The sequence below is a fragment of the Oryzias latipes genome, chromosome 16 (assembly GCF_002234675.1).
Source record: "Oryzias latipes chromosome 16, ASM223467v1".
NCBI lineage: Eukaryota > Metazoa > Chordata > Actinopteri > Beloniformes > Adrianichthyidae > Oryzias > Oryzias latipes.
Window position 1 is genome coordinate 18,928,446 of NC_019874.2, and position 19,369 is coordinate 18,947,814.

General features: G+C 39.4%; 1 protein-coding gene across 1 annotated transcript; it reads left to right on the forward strand.

The window, feature by feature from the left end:
• Positions 1-3,807: 3,807 nt before the first annotated feature.
• Positions 3,808-10,511, forward strand: LOC101157319 (circadian-associated transcriptional repressor). Its single transcript, XM_004078155.4, has 6 exons — positions 3,808-4,075; positions 5,929-6,269; positions 6,402-6,477; positions 6,735-6,813; positions 7,980-8,163; positions 8,261-10,511. The coding sequence occupies exons 2-6, from the start codon at positions 5,931-5,933 to the stop codon at positions 8,855-8,857; spliced, it is 1,275 nt and encodes a 424-aa protein (XP_004078203.1). The 5' UTR covers positions 3,808-4,075; positions 5,929-5,930; the 3' UTR covers positions 8,858-10,511.
• The last annotated feature ends 8,858 nt before the right edge of the window (positions 10,512-19,369 follow it).

The window sequence follows — 19,369 nt, forward strand, 5'->3', positions numbered from 1 at the left end:
TGTCTGGACATTATTTTCATGTGTGGACTTATTCAGATTAAAGTATCGGTATATGATCCTGTTTTGTCGTGAATCTGAATTTTTCATACAGATAAACATGATTGTGGCCTAGCAGTGGATTAAAGTGCTATATTAAATAGATGGATGCTTCATTGTCGCGCTCCATCAAATCATTTAATTTATGTGAGCATAACTGAACAACTGAAGTCTCACTTCAATATTTCTCCCATTTATTTAATTCGTTTTCAGCACAAAAAAAGGTTTCTTTCATTTACATATTCTAAAATGTGTCCTTTCCTTGTCTTTTTCAGTTTAAAAGCATTCAATTTCCGTGAGGGTTACATAAATTTGCATCATTCTGCAATAGAGAATATTAGAATAAACACTTGTGCAGTCTGAATGGAGACACAGGAGGGATCTTCTTTTTTCTTATTCTGTTGCGGTCACAGAATGTGAATATATTAAAAATATTACGTAATCTATAACACAGTGTGAAACTTGGAGCTTGTGTAATACAAATATGAAGAGGAGCCCTGTCTTTAAATTTTTAGAGGCCCCGAAAACAATTAACACAGGCAGAAATACTCTTTTCATTCATTTCCAGGGCTAAAAAATGGATTATAGTGAAATACAGTTAGAATTGCAAACAAAAATAGGTATTAAATCCCAAATATTTCGGAAAATTTAAGGAATTTTTTGTTATTTTTTTCTTAACATCTGTTTGACTTAATATAATGTAAAGCATAGAAGTGAAGCTCAAACACTTAGACCAGACTTGCTTGTTGGTAATAATTAATTTGACTGGTAGAAAACCACAGAACCCCTTTCGTGGTCACCGTACGCTTGAAACGTGCAGCCCTCCGAAAAATTATGCAACATCAGAATCCCCAAGCAGTCTTTCATTGGTCAATCTGCGTCTCACTGGGAGGTGTGGTCTAAACTGTGTCACGTGCCATTGGCTGTCTCGCGGCAGGGGGCGTGTCGTTTGAATTCATTCATAAATCCCGCGGTGGAGCGCCTCTCCGGCATGCGGAGCGCGCAGGTTGTCAGCAGCTGCACACGCCCCTCTGCAGCGCACATGCCTGGAGTCTGCAGCTGTGGAGGAAAATGGAAAAATCTAGATCCTTATTTTTCTATTTTACATTATCTTTTTATTTTCTTGGACATAAACCCCAACGTCTCTCTTCTTTCTACCACACAATATTCCTAGTAGATAAAAAAATAATGACATGAAACTGTCTTTTTCCTCCCACAATCAATTTTTTAAGGAGATGACTGATTAAATAAAGGGCAGGAAGGAAGTATAAAATAAAGGAAGGAAATGCATTTCTTCTAAACTTTAAGTCAGCGTGAGCCTGGTAAAAAAGTGTAAATCTGGGAAGTCAGGACTTCCAAGCCAGCTGAAACCTGATATGTTAGTCACCACAGTGAACCAGATTAAGCAGTTTAAGACCTCTGCCTTTCCCCAGATCAGATTCCTGTTTGGGTCCATGGCTCCATGTGCTGCTGCCGCATTTGACCTTCAACATGTTTCTAAGCAAGATTTCAATCTTCCAGGGAAAGTCTTTATTATTGTTTTCAATTACGTGTCCTTCATGATTTTACAGAATTCTCCCGTATATATGGAGGGGCTGTCATGTTTAATTGCAAAACTTCCTAACAATTTTTCATTTTCTTTCTAATTACTGCTAATGAAAAACATTTTACTTTGACGAGAGGTGTTTCTTGCCTGACTTTACTTACATCCATCTTCTCGGATTGTGGAGCATGTCATTGCCTGATAATGAGGAAAGGAGCGGTAGAGACGAAAAAACACAGGGAAACAGGTGGGGGATGGTAATCTGTGGGAGCAGAGATGGAAGGATGGAAATGATGGGGGGAGGTCTTCAGCACACATGAACTCTACTAGGTTCATTGGTGTATGTGTTGTGGAATGCTGCAAACCGTTTGAACACTGATCCCTATACCATACAAACACGACCATTCACTTGGTTTTCTTTAGCCAAAGGTTAACTTTTGTTGAGCTTTAACAATAAGAGGGAGTGGGCTGTGCGTGGCCACAACTCAACAACATGTTGTGTCAGTCAAGGGCACAGCCCCACTATATGAGGAGGAAGGAGCCATTGGGTTCATGTTTACGTTGTACGTGCAGGGGGGGCAGGGCAGGCTTCTCTTTACCATATACTGCTTCTTAAATTGAAAAATGAACATCTAAAAGCAGGCATCAGATCTAGATGGAAGTGTTTTCCGATGTGCACATGCAACAAAAACATTTCCCATGCTACAGAAGAGATAGATGGAAGTGTGCGTGCGTGTTTTCATGCTGAAGGATTGGAACCGCATTCGTTTCAAGTGGTGGTCACTGAGTTCATTCTGGTAAGCTATAGGGAGGAGGGGTGGATCTCTGCCTTATGGGAGCTTTAAATGCAGGAGCAAAATCTAGTAAACAAAGTGCAAAGAATTCAGATGTAGAGATTTTTTTTAAATGTCCAAGAAAAATCTAAATTGACTTAACAGAACTATTAACAATTTCCAGATTCAACAAAGACCCAATTGTAATTTTTCTTTTGAGGATTTGTGTTTAACATGTCAACAGGAAGATCTTCAAAGTCCCATTCCGATCATCTATTGATCTATTTTTTAAGTCTTCTAGTGGTCTTTTAAATCATGCCAATTTTAGGCTAAAGAAAAAAAAATACAATTTCTGCAGAGCAGCAGGAGAAATTGGCCTCTGAGTTGTGGACGAAACTGTTGCCGCAGAGTAAGCCTGTCCTCATTTTCCATCATCACTTTGTTTAATTTCTCTTCTACTACCTTACAGCTTCTTACAATCCTAACATAACATTACCAGTGTAACAAAAATGGAGGGCAATATTGGATCTATCCAGCTGTACAGTTCTGAAACAAAAACTAACATGAATCAAGTTGTCTACAAGTAGATGCATCAGAATGGAGCAGAGCAGGGAGCTTGCAGCCGCCAACTGTAGCACTTACGTCACTGAGCTTTTTCAGACGGCATTTTTTTTTGCTCCTGAGTCACGATTTGAATAAAGAAATGTCATTTTAATCTTAATTTTCTTTATCTATATCGTCCATTTTATAAAAAAAAACACCACAAGAACATGTTAAAAACACCAACAACATTTTTATTGGAGTAGGTTTTTAAATACGGCTTGTTAGAGTGTGAAATTGCCTAGAGGTGGACTGTGTGGTCCGTTATTTCACAACACCACATGACAACAACAGCATCATTATATGGTTACGTGCAACCAGCAAAAAAATGTGTAGCAGTTGCTTTCACACAAGAGAATCCAAACTCTATAAATATCTATTTACATATTCTTTCAGCCTATACATTCATTTTCTTGAATATTTTCTTGATTGTAAAGCTGCTTAATCTGATTTATTGGCTCTTCTGAAAGAAATACGACTATAATAATACCAAAAGAGATTCTTATTTTTATTAAAAAATTGCAAACTTTTCCATTATTTTTCATTCCTAACTCGTGGAGTAATCGTGATCTGCGTTGCATAAACGCTCTAATTTTCTAGTGTTTAACCCTGGTTTCTATATTCTCAGCGTGAGTGGGCGTAGTCCTCGTTTCTCTATATGTATCTATACCATAGGCGTCTATATCGCCGCGCGTGCATGTGTTTACATTCGCTGGCTGTAGTAGATCCGCGCTTCCCCTTCAACACACACTGTGGACACATGAGTGGGCGGGACCGTCGGGGCCCGAGTTCCTCGACCTCCAATCAGCGACGAGCAAAGCATTCAGTGGCTGGAGGATTCGGCCAATCGCGCGCGCCGCTGAAACTTCACGGCAGCCATTAGGATGGGTCCACAATGCTGGCACGTGGATCCTCGCACATGTTGACGCTCGTAAACGGTCGAGGGAGGAAGGCAGCTCAAGCAAAGCCTTGAAGAGGGGTCGGGCTGCGAGGTTGTGTCAAAGCGGAGGCTGGGCGCCCCGATGATGCTCCAGCGACGGCATGAGGACTGACGGATCTGCGTGACCGACAGGGATATTCTTGATTGTCCGCTTTTTTGGCAGCTGCATCACAAATATTTGAGGTAAGTATTTTAAAGTTTTTGTTATTTTTTATAAAGGTTTCAGAGTTTTACTTAAAAAAACCTCTACATCTCCTTGTTTCATGTTAAATTGTATGTATTTTCTAAAGTTATACATATGAGGAAAAAGCCTAATCAATTATGTTTCAATTATTTCAGTTGATAGAAAATTGAAGGTTTTGTTTTTAAAATTATGAATTTTTATGTGAAATTAATTTCTGATAAATGAATATATAATAAGGTTTAGGGTTCTTGTAGCAAATAAATCCGTAATTTAGATCATGGTGACACACAGAGAAGCAGCAAACTTCTCATTTTCTCTTCACTCTTACAATATATAATGCGTTCTTTAAAAAATGTGGGAGTGTTGGATCCTTACTCACAATTATGGCAGGCAAAGCAACATGTCTTTTGTAAAAATAAAAAAGTTTAAAGTAGTCTCTATGAATAAAACAAAAATGGACCCTTGTTTAAATTTTACTTTTAACCATTTGCTAATTAATTTTTGCATGTGATCTACCTCTGATTAATGTATTTATCAGTTCTGTTTGAAAACTACCTTCCGAGCCCTGCTGTCATTTTCCCCATATGGGTTGGTGGGACTGTCAGGCATTCAGAGATTACACAGGCTAAAAGAAGAAAAGGGGGGAGGAAACCTTTTAGAAAGGGGTTCATGGCCAGGATACTAAATGTAGAATGCAAAAGTATGAGGAGAAAAAAAGGCTTGGCTGCCAGAGGAGAGGAGGGGCACCATGTGTGCATAGCAAATAGGGTAAGTAAGCAGCAAAAAGAGATGAGATGCATGCAAAAATGCAGCCGGAGAGGAAAAAAGGGTGGTTTGTGTGAGCTTGGATCTAAGGGGGGGATGGAGAGCAAGCCCGAGACAGGGGAGAGGAGGGGCTACATAGAGCACCGAAGGCTGTGGTGGAGAGGAAGAGTGTCGGTTCTGACTTCACTACTAGGCACCCTCCCATCCCCCCTCACATTTTACTCTCCCCCAGTTTCCTCAGTGGAAGCCAGACTATCGCCACCATTGTTTGTTTTTTTGCAAATACTCTGTCCCACTCTGCACCATGTTAAAGTAGGGCACTGCTATAGCAGCCGTCTTGTGTTTTCACATTTTTGCTGTTAAGATGGGTAAATAGGGCATTGCCAACTTAAAAAAAAGAATTCCTGTGCTGCTTCACACTATTGAAAACACTTAAAGACCCACTCTAATTAAAATAGTGTTTTTGATGTTTTTAACATTAAAATTAAGCTTTAATTTGTATATCGAAGTATTTCTTTATTCAATCTGGAGCAGACAAAATATGCTGTTTTGAAAAAGCCTCTAGCAGAGATGCAGGTGCTGTAGTCGGTGGGCCGCAATCTCCCTGTTCCACTTCATTCTGATGCATCCGCTTGTAGTCAATCAGATCCATGCATGTCTTCGTTTTCCTCATCTAAACTGGCATCTGGCTCAAAACTGTACGACTGAATAGCTCCAATATTGATCACCATTTAGGATGCACCTATAATGTTAGGCTTGGGGTGTGTAGTGCTGTAAGCTAGCGGGAGAATGTGTGAACAGGTGGATGATGGAAAATTGGAAAATGAGGGAAAGCTTACTCCATGCCTCATCCACAACTCAGAGGCGAATTTCTAATCAACTCCTGCCATTCTGCAGAACCTATGTCCTAGAAAACAACACAGAATTTGGCTAAAAACACCTAAAAGACCACAGAGAATGTTTTTACAACAGATCAAAATATGATTAGAGTGGGACTTTAATAGTTAAACTAAATCTGTTTTTTGCTTATTTGTAAACTGAACCTACAATCACTTTTATTCCAACATCCTTCTGTTGTCCCCTGTAGTGATGCAGTCTCAAGGAAGTACCTCCACCCAGCCCTCCTTTGACTCTATTGGTTCCAGTGACGGCCTCCTGTTCAGTGATTCGGAACAGGCGGAGGAAGACACGGACGTCTTTTTGACAGACAGCTCTTCTTCTGTCATCATCTGTGGCACAAGTGGGGCTACAACCAAAAGAGAGGATGAATCCGAGAGCTCCAGGTCCCAATGGACTTGTGACAGCCTCACAGATAAAGAAGAGGAGTCATGCAAGTCTGAGAGTGTTGGCAAAACATCTCACATTGGCGAGATGGATTCTATGGGCAAGACACCAAAATCACAGGGAGATCTGCTGTTTGCTCAGAAGGTAAGTTGAAACTGTGGACGACATGAGAGATGAGACAGTAATTTGCATGGAGGAGAAAAGTCAGCACACTGTTTCAGAGCAAAAGGCCTGACCGAAACTCCAATCTGTCTTCTTTCCTTCTTCCTTTGTCAGTGTGCTGAGCTGCAGGGTTTTGTTAGGCCCCTTCTGGAGTTGCTGAATGGACTGAAGAAGGGTCGATTCGACCACGGTAAGCATGACTGCCTCTGTTACAATGTCTGCAGACTTGCCAATAGATGAAATTACAGCCACTAAATACAAACAATGATAGAAAAAGGTCATTTTGTTACACTCATGAGTGTTCCATTGTGTAGCGATTTGTAATGAGACAGCTGCGTGTGCATGAAGGCATTGTTTGTGAACGTGCTTCTCAGTAAGAATATCTGCCTGAACACGTGCCCTCTGAGTGTAAATGCTGACTAAAGAATTATATTTTTTGATTGACAGGGTTAAGTAGTTTTCAGCAGAGTGTTGCCATGGATCGCATCCAGAGGATTGTGGGAGTTCTACAAAGACCAGATTGTGGGTAAGATGACAATCTCCTTGTTTCACCTTTAGTGTTTTCTTTCTAAGTATTGCTCTAATAACAGTAGGGGTTGCAGCAGGGTTGAAGTTATTCAATGACTATTAGATGAACTTGGGATGCTATCATGCAGTGAGAGCTTCGATGCTCATGCATGTTTGATCAAACACTTGTTGGTGGTTGGTGAAGATCTATTAGAGTGAACTTTGCAAGGCAAAGCTTTAGATTTTTCTGTCAATCTTTGAACTCAAACCAATTACCCACCTACACATGACCATGAACTATGTACTTTCAAGGATCTAGGGTGTGCAAAGCTCTGCCACATGGAAGAAGATTTGGTAGAGCTGTTACTCCTTTCACATCAAGAGACAGCAGTTGAGGGAGTTTGCGCAAGAACACCACCCTGTTGGGTGCTACGGTCATGTCCAACACAGAGGGGGCAAAATAGCAGACTCTAAAACGTCTCCCAGAAATATGCGGCCAGTGTTGCAGCTTGATTCCCAAGTTGGAAATTAGTTCCAAGCAATTTTGTCACGTTTAAATTGACTTTCATTAAAGTTGAAACAATTGGTATAATTCTGACTTTGGAGATTAATATGGCTGCTTTAACAGATGAAAACAGATGCTAACTCTCGCATGCAATGGTCAACGAGCGGCTGGATGGCTCAGATGTAGGACTGGCAAGTCGGAAACCAGAGTTTGTTTCCCAGGGGGCGTAACAAGCTTCCTCCAGTGTGGGTCCTTGGGCAAAACCCTTCACAACACTGCATAACTAAGGAGGCAAAAGTCCGGGTCTCCCTCTGCCGGTCCCAAGCCTAGTTATGATACAGGGTTGTCAAGAAAGGGGCAACTGGCATAAAAGTTTCTGGCAAACCACCTGTAAAAATCAGTGAAAGCTGATTTGCTGTGGCAACACCAATAGAGATATGCTGGAAAGTGGACAAAGGATGAATGCAACCATCAAGGTGACAAAAGTGTCCAAATATTTACATGGAACAAAGAAATGTCGGGTGCAGCAAGAACTTTTAAGTACTAACTTCATGACTAAATTGATTGCACCAGTATAGACACATTCCTTCAGGTGGACATGTTTCCTACCTATGGACATAATTGTATCTTCATTTGTTGGTTGCTTAAAATTAACATTTCCCAATCTTCTTGTTCTATAGGGAGAAGTATCTGAATACTCTGCTCCAGGTGGAAATGATGCTAAAGCTTTGGTTTCCACAAATCTCTGCTCAGCCTGTGTGCACAGCTTCAACCATCTCCAAATCTTCAACTCATTCCCTCCAGGAACCTTCTGGCTCCACCCCGCCACATAAGCACAAGGATCAGCTACATATTCCAGTCAAGGTGAGGGAGTATGTTTTATCTTGCAATCCAAGAACCTCACTTAATGAGTAACCGCCACCATAAGCACTGTCAAATTACTTTCTTCTTCATTTGATAGAAGCGGAGACTCAGTTGGACTGACGCAGAATCCCCCACACCTTCTCCAGTTCTTAGCAAGAACCCTCGAATTAGCGCTGAAGAGAGGGGGGTGAAGCATAATCAAGATGTAGGGGATTTGCCCATCTCCTCTACACTATTGGTGTCTGATACCAACCAACGTTTGGCACATCTGGGAAATGACAACCAGCGAGATGACATGAAGAGCATATTCAGCCAGAGGAGGGAGCCTGACAAGATCTTGAATTACAAAGCAGGCCAGAGCTCTGAACCAAGCCTGACGTGGGTGCACATCACTCCCATTTTGTCCCCACGAAAGTCCTGCTTCTCTCATACTGACACAGCCACCGCCAGCAGCAACGGAAGAATCCTTACAAGCAAGATAAGCAGTCCTGCCATGCAAGACAGCTTCATCTCCTCCACCACACCCTCAAATCATACCAACAATCAGAAGAAGCCAGTCTTGTGCCAAAGCCAGTCTGTGGCTGACAAGCATAGTGACGGGGAGACAACTCACAGTCATCAAGGTCAAAGCCAGTCTCCAATTGTTACGCTGAAATCTTTGCCAGAGGTGTGTCCTGCCATCTTAGAGACATGATGTGTTGACCACAAAAAGAGCCAGCAGCCCACGTTTTTTTACACCAAACTTAAAGTGGCTGTGACAGGAAGGAAGAAGGAAACCAGCTGGTGGTCTGTCGTCTTTACGTATGCATTTCTTGTGGAAAAAAGGAAAGAATTGTTGTTCATTTATATAATGGATCCAACCTCATCAATGCCACATGTAAAACTGTTATTTCAAGCTGGGCATACATGTGTTAAACCCAGTAAAATCCATAAAAATGTTTAACATGGATCAGTAAAAATCCAAATTTGCACAATAACAGATGTGGTTAAAGGTTCAAGAGGACAAAGAAGTTTGGACTTGAAGTTATGATTGGAAATGACTATAACCGAGTTAATCCTCAACTTGAAAGCAATCATTATAATCTGTGATAGCTGTTTCAGCACAAATCTTACTTGACAGACGTGCATTCTATAATAGAAGCATCTGATCTCAGTATTTAATGTGAAAGTTTCTAATGTTTAGATTCAGTTTAGATTAACAAGAGCAGGCCCGATACTTGTTTGATGGCAGAAAAGTATGACTTGCAAATAAGGTTTGCTGAGACATTACATCGAGTGAAGGAACTCTTGTAGCTAGTAATGTGAGGACCACAAAACACATTCAAGTGTTGTATTGTACATGTGATATGCTAGTCATTGGGAAGAAAATGTTTTTACATCTCACAGTGGTAATCCAGGTAATGCTTGGGCACTTGGAGGTTTGCGATCCCCTTTACCATCATGCCATTGAACAGATGTCTGTGCCTGGTCTCTAACTGCTAACCGACTGGCAATCAGGATCAAGAAACTCCTGCCAGTTGGAAAAAACAAAACAAAACAAAAAGACCAACTCTGACTCTTGAGTCTCACTGTTAATTTATTCATGTGTTCATCTGATGCTGCAGCTATTTATTGTATGTATTTATTTATTGGGTGGCTAAATATTACCATCTGTGCACTTGCATAGTTTGGCCTACAGTTTTTAGGGTTATTAGAAAGACATTGTTGACATTTCACATTTTCTTACTATCATGTGAAACAAAAACTATTGGACTACTGTGCCTTCAACCAAATAGGATGTGTTCAGATACAAAAAAAAAATCATTTGGTGCTCACAAACCGGATTAAGATTGTTGGCAACTCACAAAAACAGTGTGCGCTTGATCTTGAATGCATACATGTGTTCTTCATCATCTTACATTTTTAAGAATACACGCAGCACCAAAGCAGAAAGAAAAGCTACCTACTGCTTAAAAAAACAGTGTCCAGGTCTAGCATTCAAACTGCTCACATGTCCAGCCAACACACACGCACAGCAACAACAGTGAATATTTTGTCATGTTGGAATGAGAGCTTGCTTCCTTTGAAGCTTTTATTCCAGGTGTTGTCCGTGGAGGAACAGACTGAGCTGCACTTAATAATGGTGCTCTTGAAAACTTGAAAAAACAAAACAAAGGAAACATAAATGCTAGGGAGGAAGTCTTTTTTTTTTTTTTTGCACCACCCTCCACCGCTGCTACCAGCTCCAACTTTTGGATCATAGAAAATCGTCAAAATATTTACAATTTTCGGAGGATATAAGTATTGGAAAGGTTTATCAATGGGATTGCATTTACCTGCAACATATATTGTAAATATATAAAATATGATATTTTTAAAATTGGCATAAGTAGTTTATCCACTAATTATGTGAATTGAAACTCCACATACCGATCAGACTCAACCAACATGTGCACACTGAGCCACTTGCAGTCATTGAGCTACTGTCTGTGCTTTAGGGGTAGGGAGAGTACAAACCCTCCATCAAAGATCGAGATAGTGACTCGAGATCAGAGACGGGGGTCGTCTTCCACCTCCCTCCTGTTTTAATACTGTACGGTTGCGGTATGTCTGATAAAACAATTGCACTTACTACTATTCATTGTCTACGATCTTTTGTTTTTTTCCCCCCCAAGTATGTTTTCTACTGCAGCGACCACAGCTGATTGGTCAGATATAATGATGTCTTGTTTATTTTAGCTGCCTTCTTATTACATGGTGTAAGCTAACTGTAAAGGCTTACCACTCGTCTTCCCTCCCCCACTCTACTGCACTTGTCTGCCCTTATCCCATCTCCTTCAACCCAAATCGACCGTCTCTTCAAGCTTTCTTTTTCTCATTTTTAAACATTTCCATCCAGGTTTTTATATATGATTAATGACATGAAAAAATTTTAATAAATGACATTTTTAAAAGCAACTTTTTTGTTTTTCTCTTTTTTAAACCTGTTCATACACTATCATTGGCTTTTTATGTCTTAATATTTAAGGTTATGTGAATGAGACTCCAGCTTTGAATCTCTTCTCTCGCTAAACAGATGTGCGGCACAATGGGGGGCAGATTTAGAGACTGTACATTTTGGATTGTGCGTGAGTGTGTGGGTAGTTGGGTGGGTGGAGGGGCTTAAACAGGAAGGAGAGGGCAGTGGGAAGGAGGGATTGTAGGGCGTGAGACTATAGTCTTTAATCTCACCAAAAGTAGTGGGGGGCTGGCTGATCCTCCAACCAGCTGCCATGTTTGGACTCAAACACAGCCTTACTGTAGTCAGTATTCATATTCATTGATTTTCCTTTTGCTCTATAAAGGTGAGTAGGAGTCGAAACTAGTATCTTATGCAAACATTACAAACAGAGCTAAATTATTTGAATACTTTTTTTAAAATTAAAACAATCCCATAAACCTGGCAAAAAGTTATACCTTGAATGCAACATTGAATTAAAAAAAACTCAAGCGGATATAAAATATGAAGATATAGAAAGGTACAAAAAAACATCAATGTTTATTAATACAATAAGCATTTTCTCTGAAAAAAAACATTTTTGTTGGAGGATTTAACTACCGGTAGATGGATTTTTCAGCAAAAAATATAGGAGCTGTATCCTTGGATTGTGACAAGGTCACCTCCAGCACATTTAAACTCCTCTGATGGACTGCACCGGGAGCTTCAAAGCCACACTGCTTAAGCATCGTGCTACTTTCTAATTAAAGCTTAAAAAAATTCTCTGCAAAATCTCACAACTTTGGTTATAGGAAAATCGTAGACCGTTAAAGGACACACCAAGACCAAAGTGTGAGGACTGTATTTCCATTTGTCTGGAAGATCAGATGTGTTCTTTTGCTGCCACTTCTCTGTTGTTTGTAGAGTTGCTGGTCTCCCGCAAACATTGGTTACTAGTGTCTTTCAACCAAATTACTTGACTGACTCATAGAGTCCCTATCCAACACTCCCACTGTTTACCCTCAAGGCCCCACTTAAATATGTTCTCAGGTGCTTTTCTGAAGTCACCTTAATCTGTTTACAAAGAGGTTTGTACTTGCCTTTCCTCCACATTTGATGCCAGTGCTTCCTGTGAAGTTCTCGTCCTACTCAGTGGCATGTCTGTTCTGAGGTCATTAACATGATGTCCTGTCTGTGAGTCATCTTCTGCCTCAGCTCTTGCTGATTTTAGGATCATTGATCTGAGCTCATCTGTAGCTTTCATGGGGTAACCTAAGACTGTTAGCTCACTCCCATCATGAATGAAAATTATTACTTTATTCTTGCAACTTAACATTACGAAACATTTTTAGTTTCAATTGAAAACAGTTACAAATCATCAGACCTTGTTTTTTGTTAATATTTGAAACTGCTTTAAATGTTGAGCTACTTGAAAATTTTTGCAGGAAACACAACACATCAAAGAAAATAATGCAAGCACAGAAAAAATTTGACCACAGACTTGGAGAGCACAAGGTTAAGCTGGAAGTCCTGCTTGCACACTTGACCCAGTCAGTGTTAGGGCCAGGCAAAAGAATCTCTTTTGAAATAAAAGTTCCAAAGGGGGACAATTGTAGCCTATGCACACAGAAAAAACAACGGTGAAGCTCTTTAAAGCATTTCAAAAGGTTCTAACATGCCGTGGAGCTACTACAAACACAAAAACATCCAAATGTGTCACATTTTACCTTAAAATCCTTTAAGTGCTTTATTTTATAAAGCACTTTAATGGAGCTGAACAGCCCATTATGGGCAATTTTACACTAAGTATTGACCCAAAGGTCAAAGAAAACCATTGGCTTCTCATTGCAGGAGGGTTTCTTTAAGTTTACTTGGAAAAATTATCAGAAGAAGCAGCTAAAAAGCCACGTGCAAAGATTTAAAAAGGGTATCACCAGTTATTAAAGTTTGTGATGGCAACTAGATTTGACATTCTGCCGTCTAACTTGTGATTTTATATTTGTCTTTTTATTTGTGTGTTTAATCTAACAGGTAAGAGTGTATTTGTGGAAAAAACTAAACTACTAAAGAACATTAATCATTTAAGGTTACTAACAATTATGATATGCACTGTGAGACTTTCTAATGAGAAAAATAATAACAGATCATAAAAGCAAAAAAATGCATTTATTGTATATGTTTTAAAAAATATATATATTTTATGAGTCACAAAGCAACCACATTTAATGATTTCCCTTCACACTAGAACAGCATTCTGCAGGATGCCTATCAGGGTAAAAGCCTCAAGTACAACATGGGTGTGGTTTGACTTCTCGCCGCTCTGAATGGATGAAATCAGCCATGCTGCACAAACTGACAAACACGTAGCGAGAGTCACAGTTGCGCACGTGTGTGCCACTCCCCCCACCACACAATCTGACACACTGACTGGCTGATTTCATGATGGGCCTGTCTATGACACACTGACTGCGCCAGGCTACAACAAGAGACACAACCGTCATTTCCTTTTTTGCTCACACACCTCCTGGCCCCCCCTTGTATCCATGCAGTTTTTAGCCGAGAAGCCCCTACCCTGCTCTTGCACACAGCCGCTACATCCCCCGTTTCATCTTCTCAAGAATTGAAGGAATGGGCAATAACAGAAGAGTGGAGGGAGGATGTGTGGTTGCACAGGGAGGAGACATGACCTTGCTGCTTTTTTTTTTTAAGAAAACCCCAAGATATTCACGATCCCAGCTTTCCTTTTGACTCTGGATACAGTTATTGGATGGATTGAATGGTCACATGTGGCATTTTCCTCACAATTATAATAAAACTAAAATAATAAAGGTAAAACGTTGCCCTATTTTACTCCTGACGATGCAACCAGCACGTGTGTGCATACAAGCATCAATAGGATTACACATAATGAACTTACTGCCCCTGTTATCCCATGCTGTGTGGATTTTAGCTGTGGGTCTGCATCCTGTTTAAAGGTTTAACAAATTAAGGATGTCTTCTGCCTTTCGTGCCCAACAAGAAAGTACTGGAACGATAGAATGAGGTTTTCATTCACTCATTGCCCCTCCCCCATGGCTCAAGTCCTGCACTCCAGTGAAACTCACGTGAGCCGAAGCCACTATGGGATTTTACAACTCCATACCCACACTCTTTGGTACAGCCGACGCACACACATGCTCTTACTCACCGTAAGTCCAGAGGGGATTTTAGTGCAGACTTGTCCAAAACAGCTTCAGAGCTCATTAAAATTGCACAGCCCTGCATTGGAAATCAGATCTCCTAGAAATTATTTCTAGAGAGTAATAACTCTCCTTGCCTCACTAAAGGAATTCTCTGGCCCACCATCGGTGGTCAACAGGTTGGCAAAGACCGCAACACCAGGACTTGTATTTCAAGGACTCACGTGTATCTCTTGACATTGTGTGTGATATTTGGGGCAGAGTCGTGCTATGGGCAAACAACATCCTCATCGCTTTCCTCAGCCTTGATTTGTTCTGGGAAGCCCCCTCTAACGTGACTGTTCAATTATTCACAGACTGAAAGAGAATTGCCACATTCAATGGTGGGAGAAAGAAGAAAAAAGTACGGAGTAAGAACAAGACAAAGGAAAAAGAGAATTACAAATGAAGGAATATTTATGTAATTGGAAAAAACATGTGGTGTCTGTGTGGGATGTGGAGCGAAGCACGTGCAGGAGGACACACTGTAAGGCTGCTGTGTGAAGTCCAGACAGTGGAGTCCAGTGGGAATGCATCTTCCAAGGTGATTTACAACCCCTGTCAGAAGCAATACAATTAACTGGGTCAATGTGATAAAATATTCTAACTTGACGACTCAAAAAGTTTTACAAAAGGACAGGGGGGAAATACTCATTACCAAAATGTAAAAATACTGCAGTAACACGATTTTGTTTTTTTTTTAGATTCAACTAACTTCAAAGTAAAAGTTTACACTGTTGAGTTAAACAGTTGGAGATTTAATAGTTTTAACCAGCGGTCTGCAACCTGAGGCCACATGTGGCTCTTGTATCCCTCCATTGTGACTATCTGGCTAAAAAACAAAAATAGTAGAATTATTTTAAAAGTATGGGTTACTAAATTAGCACAGATTTAATATGGATTTGTTGTGTTTCTAAATGTATAAGTTAGGTGTAAGTAAGACAAACAATGTAAAGGTTTTTACATCCCTACTGACCAGAGCCATATTCACTCCAGAATGCACAGATTTCAAATACTAAGCTAAAATTTGGTAAAAAGCCTGATCTTCTCTAATTGTTCAGATAATTTTATGACTTCAAAGCACATATTATCTTTTGCTGTGCAACAATGGTTAGCAGCTATCAAGATGAGAGTTTAAAAAAAATAAAGATACAAATTCTTTATATAATCTTTCTACTGTGTCATAAACCAATGAATGCATGTTTAGGTTCAGGTTTACAGCAATAGTAAGTAAGTTTTTATTCAAGCCAGAAAAGAAATACAATTCATATTTATTGTTAACGTAACAACAAAGGAGTGTCAAATTTTCCTAAAGGGTAAAGTACGACTTTGCAGATTCATTTAGATCTTGATCAGTAAGAAACAGAATCAAAGGACTCTTTTACTCCTGAAGGTTGCAGACCTCTGGTAAGAGCTTTCTAAATAACAGACCGTAACCAAAAATGCTGCTGTTGTGAGATAAAATAGACAACATTTTAATAATTAATATCTTTAAAAGCACATGTTTCATTGTGCTTGTTTGTGTTTGTCATTTTTATTTAACTTTGGTGCAATTCTTACATTTGAGGTGCTATTACATAACAGAGGGGTGGCTGGAATGACAGAAACAAATGCAGAACAGATGTTGGATAATTTCCAAACTGTTAACAAAAAAAAGAAAAAACTATGGTTTCCTTAATTTAATTGAGACGTTTTTTTCAAGCATATTCAAGGTCGTAATGTTTTGATTGGAAGGTGGGTGGACTCACGGGTGGACCCAGCAAAACCTAATATTTGTGTTGGGTGTTGCCCAATTTTCTATTTTTGGAAAAACAGAGTTCCCCCATAATATCCTGTGGGTGAGGTAAACGTTTATTGGTCAAGTTATTATGTGTTCATGCTTCTGAAGCAGAGACTTGTGGATATTGGTACTTTAGTTGAGTCAGCAAAGCACAACTTCAACTATACATCCACAGTAAACACATCACATGCCTGCAACAATCTTTAACAAATTAGGGATATTTAAAATCTTGGGGATGGGACAAAACTAACAATTTGAAATGTTTGTAAAGCAGCGGTAATGCTTGGCAGGCTAAACCAAATAGTTGTTCTACACAAAACGTTGATTAATAACCCAAAGAGGGAGAGTCTTGGTATGGTATCATTTATAAAGGAAGGTTTGAACTGGATATTGGTGTTTGTGATTTGAAAGTATTGGTATTTTAGCAAAAATCCTAAATGTGTAATTATATTTTATTCCACACCGGAGATTTTGGAGCTGCATGGTGGCATAGTGATTAGTGCTCTTGCCTCACAGCCAGAAGCTCAAGTCCCAGCTGGTTGACCTTAAACAGAATCACCAATGGGGGACCTTTCTGTGTGGAGTTTGCATGTTTTCCCCCTGCATGCTTGGGTTTTCTCCAGGGACTCTGGCTGCCTCCCATTGTCCAAAGGTTAATTGATTGCTCTAAATTGTCCTTATAGGTGTGAATGAGGGTGTGAGATTGTAGCTCTACGACACACCGGCGACTTGTCCTTGGTGTACCCTGCCTTCACCCACAAGTGGCCGGGTTAGGCTCTGGCGGCCCTAAAAGGGACAAAACAGGTATAGACAATGGTTGAATAGACCGGAAATATCAGAATTTAAACATTAATGTTTATTTTGTATTTGCCCGATTTCATCAGCTTTAAGCTAGAACTGAAGTGAGTTTAAACTGTTTTTCATAGGTTATTTTATTTCCCCTAGTCTTGCACTCTTTGGATGACTACTTTTTAGCCTTACTGTGAAAATAATAGTGGTGGACAAAATTTTGGTACTCCTCAGTTAAAGAAAGAAAGTCCACAATGCTCTCTGAAATGACTTGAAACGTTCAAATGTAACAATAAATTCAAATTTATTGAAAATTAAATAATAAAAATCAGCCATTTCTTTTGAGTTGTTGATTAACAGAATTATTTAAAAAAATGAAATAGGGCTGGACAAAAATGATGGTACCTGTAATTTCCTATTTTGTTGCACAACCTTTTGTGGCAATCACTGCACACAATTTTGGCTGTGTGTTTTGGATAGTTGTCCTGTTGGAAGACCCATTACCTGCGACTGAGACCCATGACCTGAGCTTCCTGACACTAGGCAGCACATTTCTATCCAGAATGCCTTGATAATCTGGAGAATTCATTTTACCTTGCACAAATTCAAGACACCCTGTGCCAGATGCAGCAAAGCAGCCCCAAAACAGAACTGAGCTTCCTCCATGTTTCACAGTAGGGACAGTGTTATTTTTGTTGTATGCTTCATTTTTGAGTCTACGAACATAGAGCTGATGTGCCTTACCAAAAAGCTCCAGTTTTGTCTCATCTGTCCAAAGGACATTTTCCCAGAAGCTTTGTGGCTTGTCAACATGCATTTTTGCAAATTCCAGTCTTGCTTTTTTATGAATTCTTTTCAACAGTGGTGTCCTCCTTGGTCGTCTCCTCAATTTGTCCTCAATTTTGTTCTCGCCACGTCCAGGGAGGTTGGCTACTGTCCCGTGGGTCTTAAACTTCTGAATAATATGTGCCACTGTTGTCACAAGAACTTCAAGCTGCTTAGAGATGGTTTTATAGCCTTTACCTTTACGGTGTTTGTCTATAATTTTGTTTCTAATGTCCTGGGACAATTCTCTATTTCGCTTTCTGTTGTCCATGTTCAGTGTGGTTCACACCTTTTCACAAAACAGCAACGTGACTATTTGTCTCCCTTTAAATAGGCAGACTGGCTGATCATGAGTTTAAAAACAACTGTGATGTCAGTTAAAGGACATACCTGAGTTCATCATGACTCCCTGGGCAATTAGTTCTCAGTCTTTCATGGAGGTACCATCATTTTTGTCCAGCCCTATTTCATTAGGTTTTTTTTTTTAATAATTCTGTCAATCAACAACTCAGAAGTAATGGCTGATTTTGATTATTTAATTTTCAATTAATTTGAATTTATAATTTTATTGTTACTTTTGAACGTTTAAAGTCATTTCAGTGAGCCTTGTGGACTTTCTTTCTTTAACTGAGGGATACCAACAGTTTTGTCCACCACTATTTTAAAGGTTCATTGGGACAATTATTTTAATGTATTACATTTTTCTAGTAAGTGTAAATAGCTTTGCAGAGCATTTTTACAAAAGAAATTGCAATTTGTTAGCACTGACATGGATTATTATACAGAGAAGAGCCACTGTGTGGTAGCCTCAGGCTCACCACTGCTCATTCAGGCTCGCTCTACTACAAATGCACTCAGTTGACCCACATCACGCAAACCAATAGACACCCAGGGGCGGATCTGGAGTGGAGTGGGAAGGAAAGCACTTGATAAGCCAAAGATTTTTTTTTTTGGGGGGGGGGGGCTTTTTTTTGTAAGTTGACCGAGTATCTAAGTGCAGTGCTTGAGTAATGTTTAACTTAAGACTGAACTTAAGGGTTATGCGTAGCCTAAGCAGAAAATTGTGATTTACCATTCAAAGAAACTTTTCACTTCATGAACAAAAAGATGATGCCACTACATTTTGGAACTGCAATTAAATTTGCCCATGTCTTAAAATGCAAAAATCTCCTATATTGTGGTATTACAGTTTTCTCTTACGTTTGGTTAGATTTTGTTAGCAGTGGTTTAAAAAATGTTTGTGTTTATCTGTGGTAACACAACTACATTTTACTAGGACAGAAATTAAAATGCAAATACTTGCATTGCTCATTTGTATAAATAATAGTTATAATTTTCATAACACACATGCAGAAGAACACTCACAATGCATAATAAACATTGTTTTTATCACTGAAATTACTATTGTAAAATATATTATAAAATGTGCAGTATAAAGTACCTTAAAAAGGTATTCTGCTTACTAAATGCAAGCTACTTATTGAATAGGCTAACGTTTCTCAAGTTTAATTGAAACAAAAAAAGAATATAAAAAAAAAGAAACAAAAAAAAGAATATCAAAAAAAAGAAAGAATATCATGCAATCTGATTGTTTAAGTTTCACTTTGGACTATTTCCTATAAAATATGCCTTATTTAA

Bases quoted from the DNA above. Each gene is read 5' to 3' on its own strand.
- LOC101157319 (XM_004078155.4), top strand. From the start codon at position 5,931: ATGCAGTCTCAAGGAAGTACCTCCACCCAGCCCTCCTTTGACTCTATT. The intron at 6,270-6,401 runs GTAAGTTGAAAC...TTCCTTTGTCAG, and splicing joins ATCTGCTGTTTGCTCAGAAG to TGTGCTGAGCTGCAGGGTTT. The intron at 6,814-7,979 runs GTAAGATGACAA...CTTGTTCTATAG, and splicing joins CTACAAAGACCAGATTGTGG to GGAGAAGTATCTGAATACTC.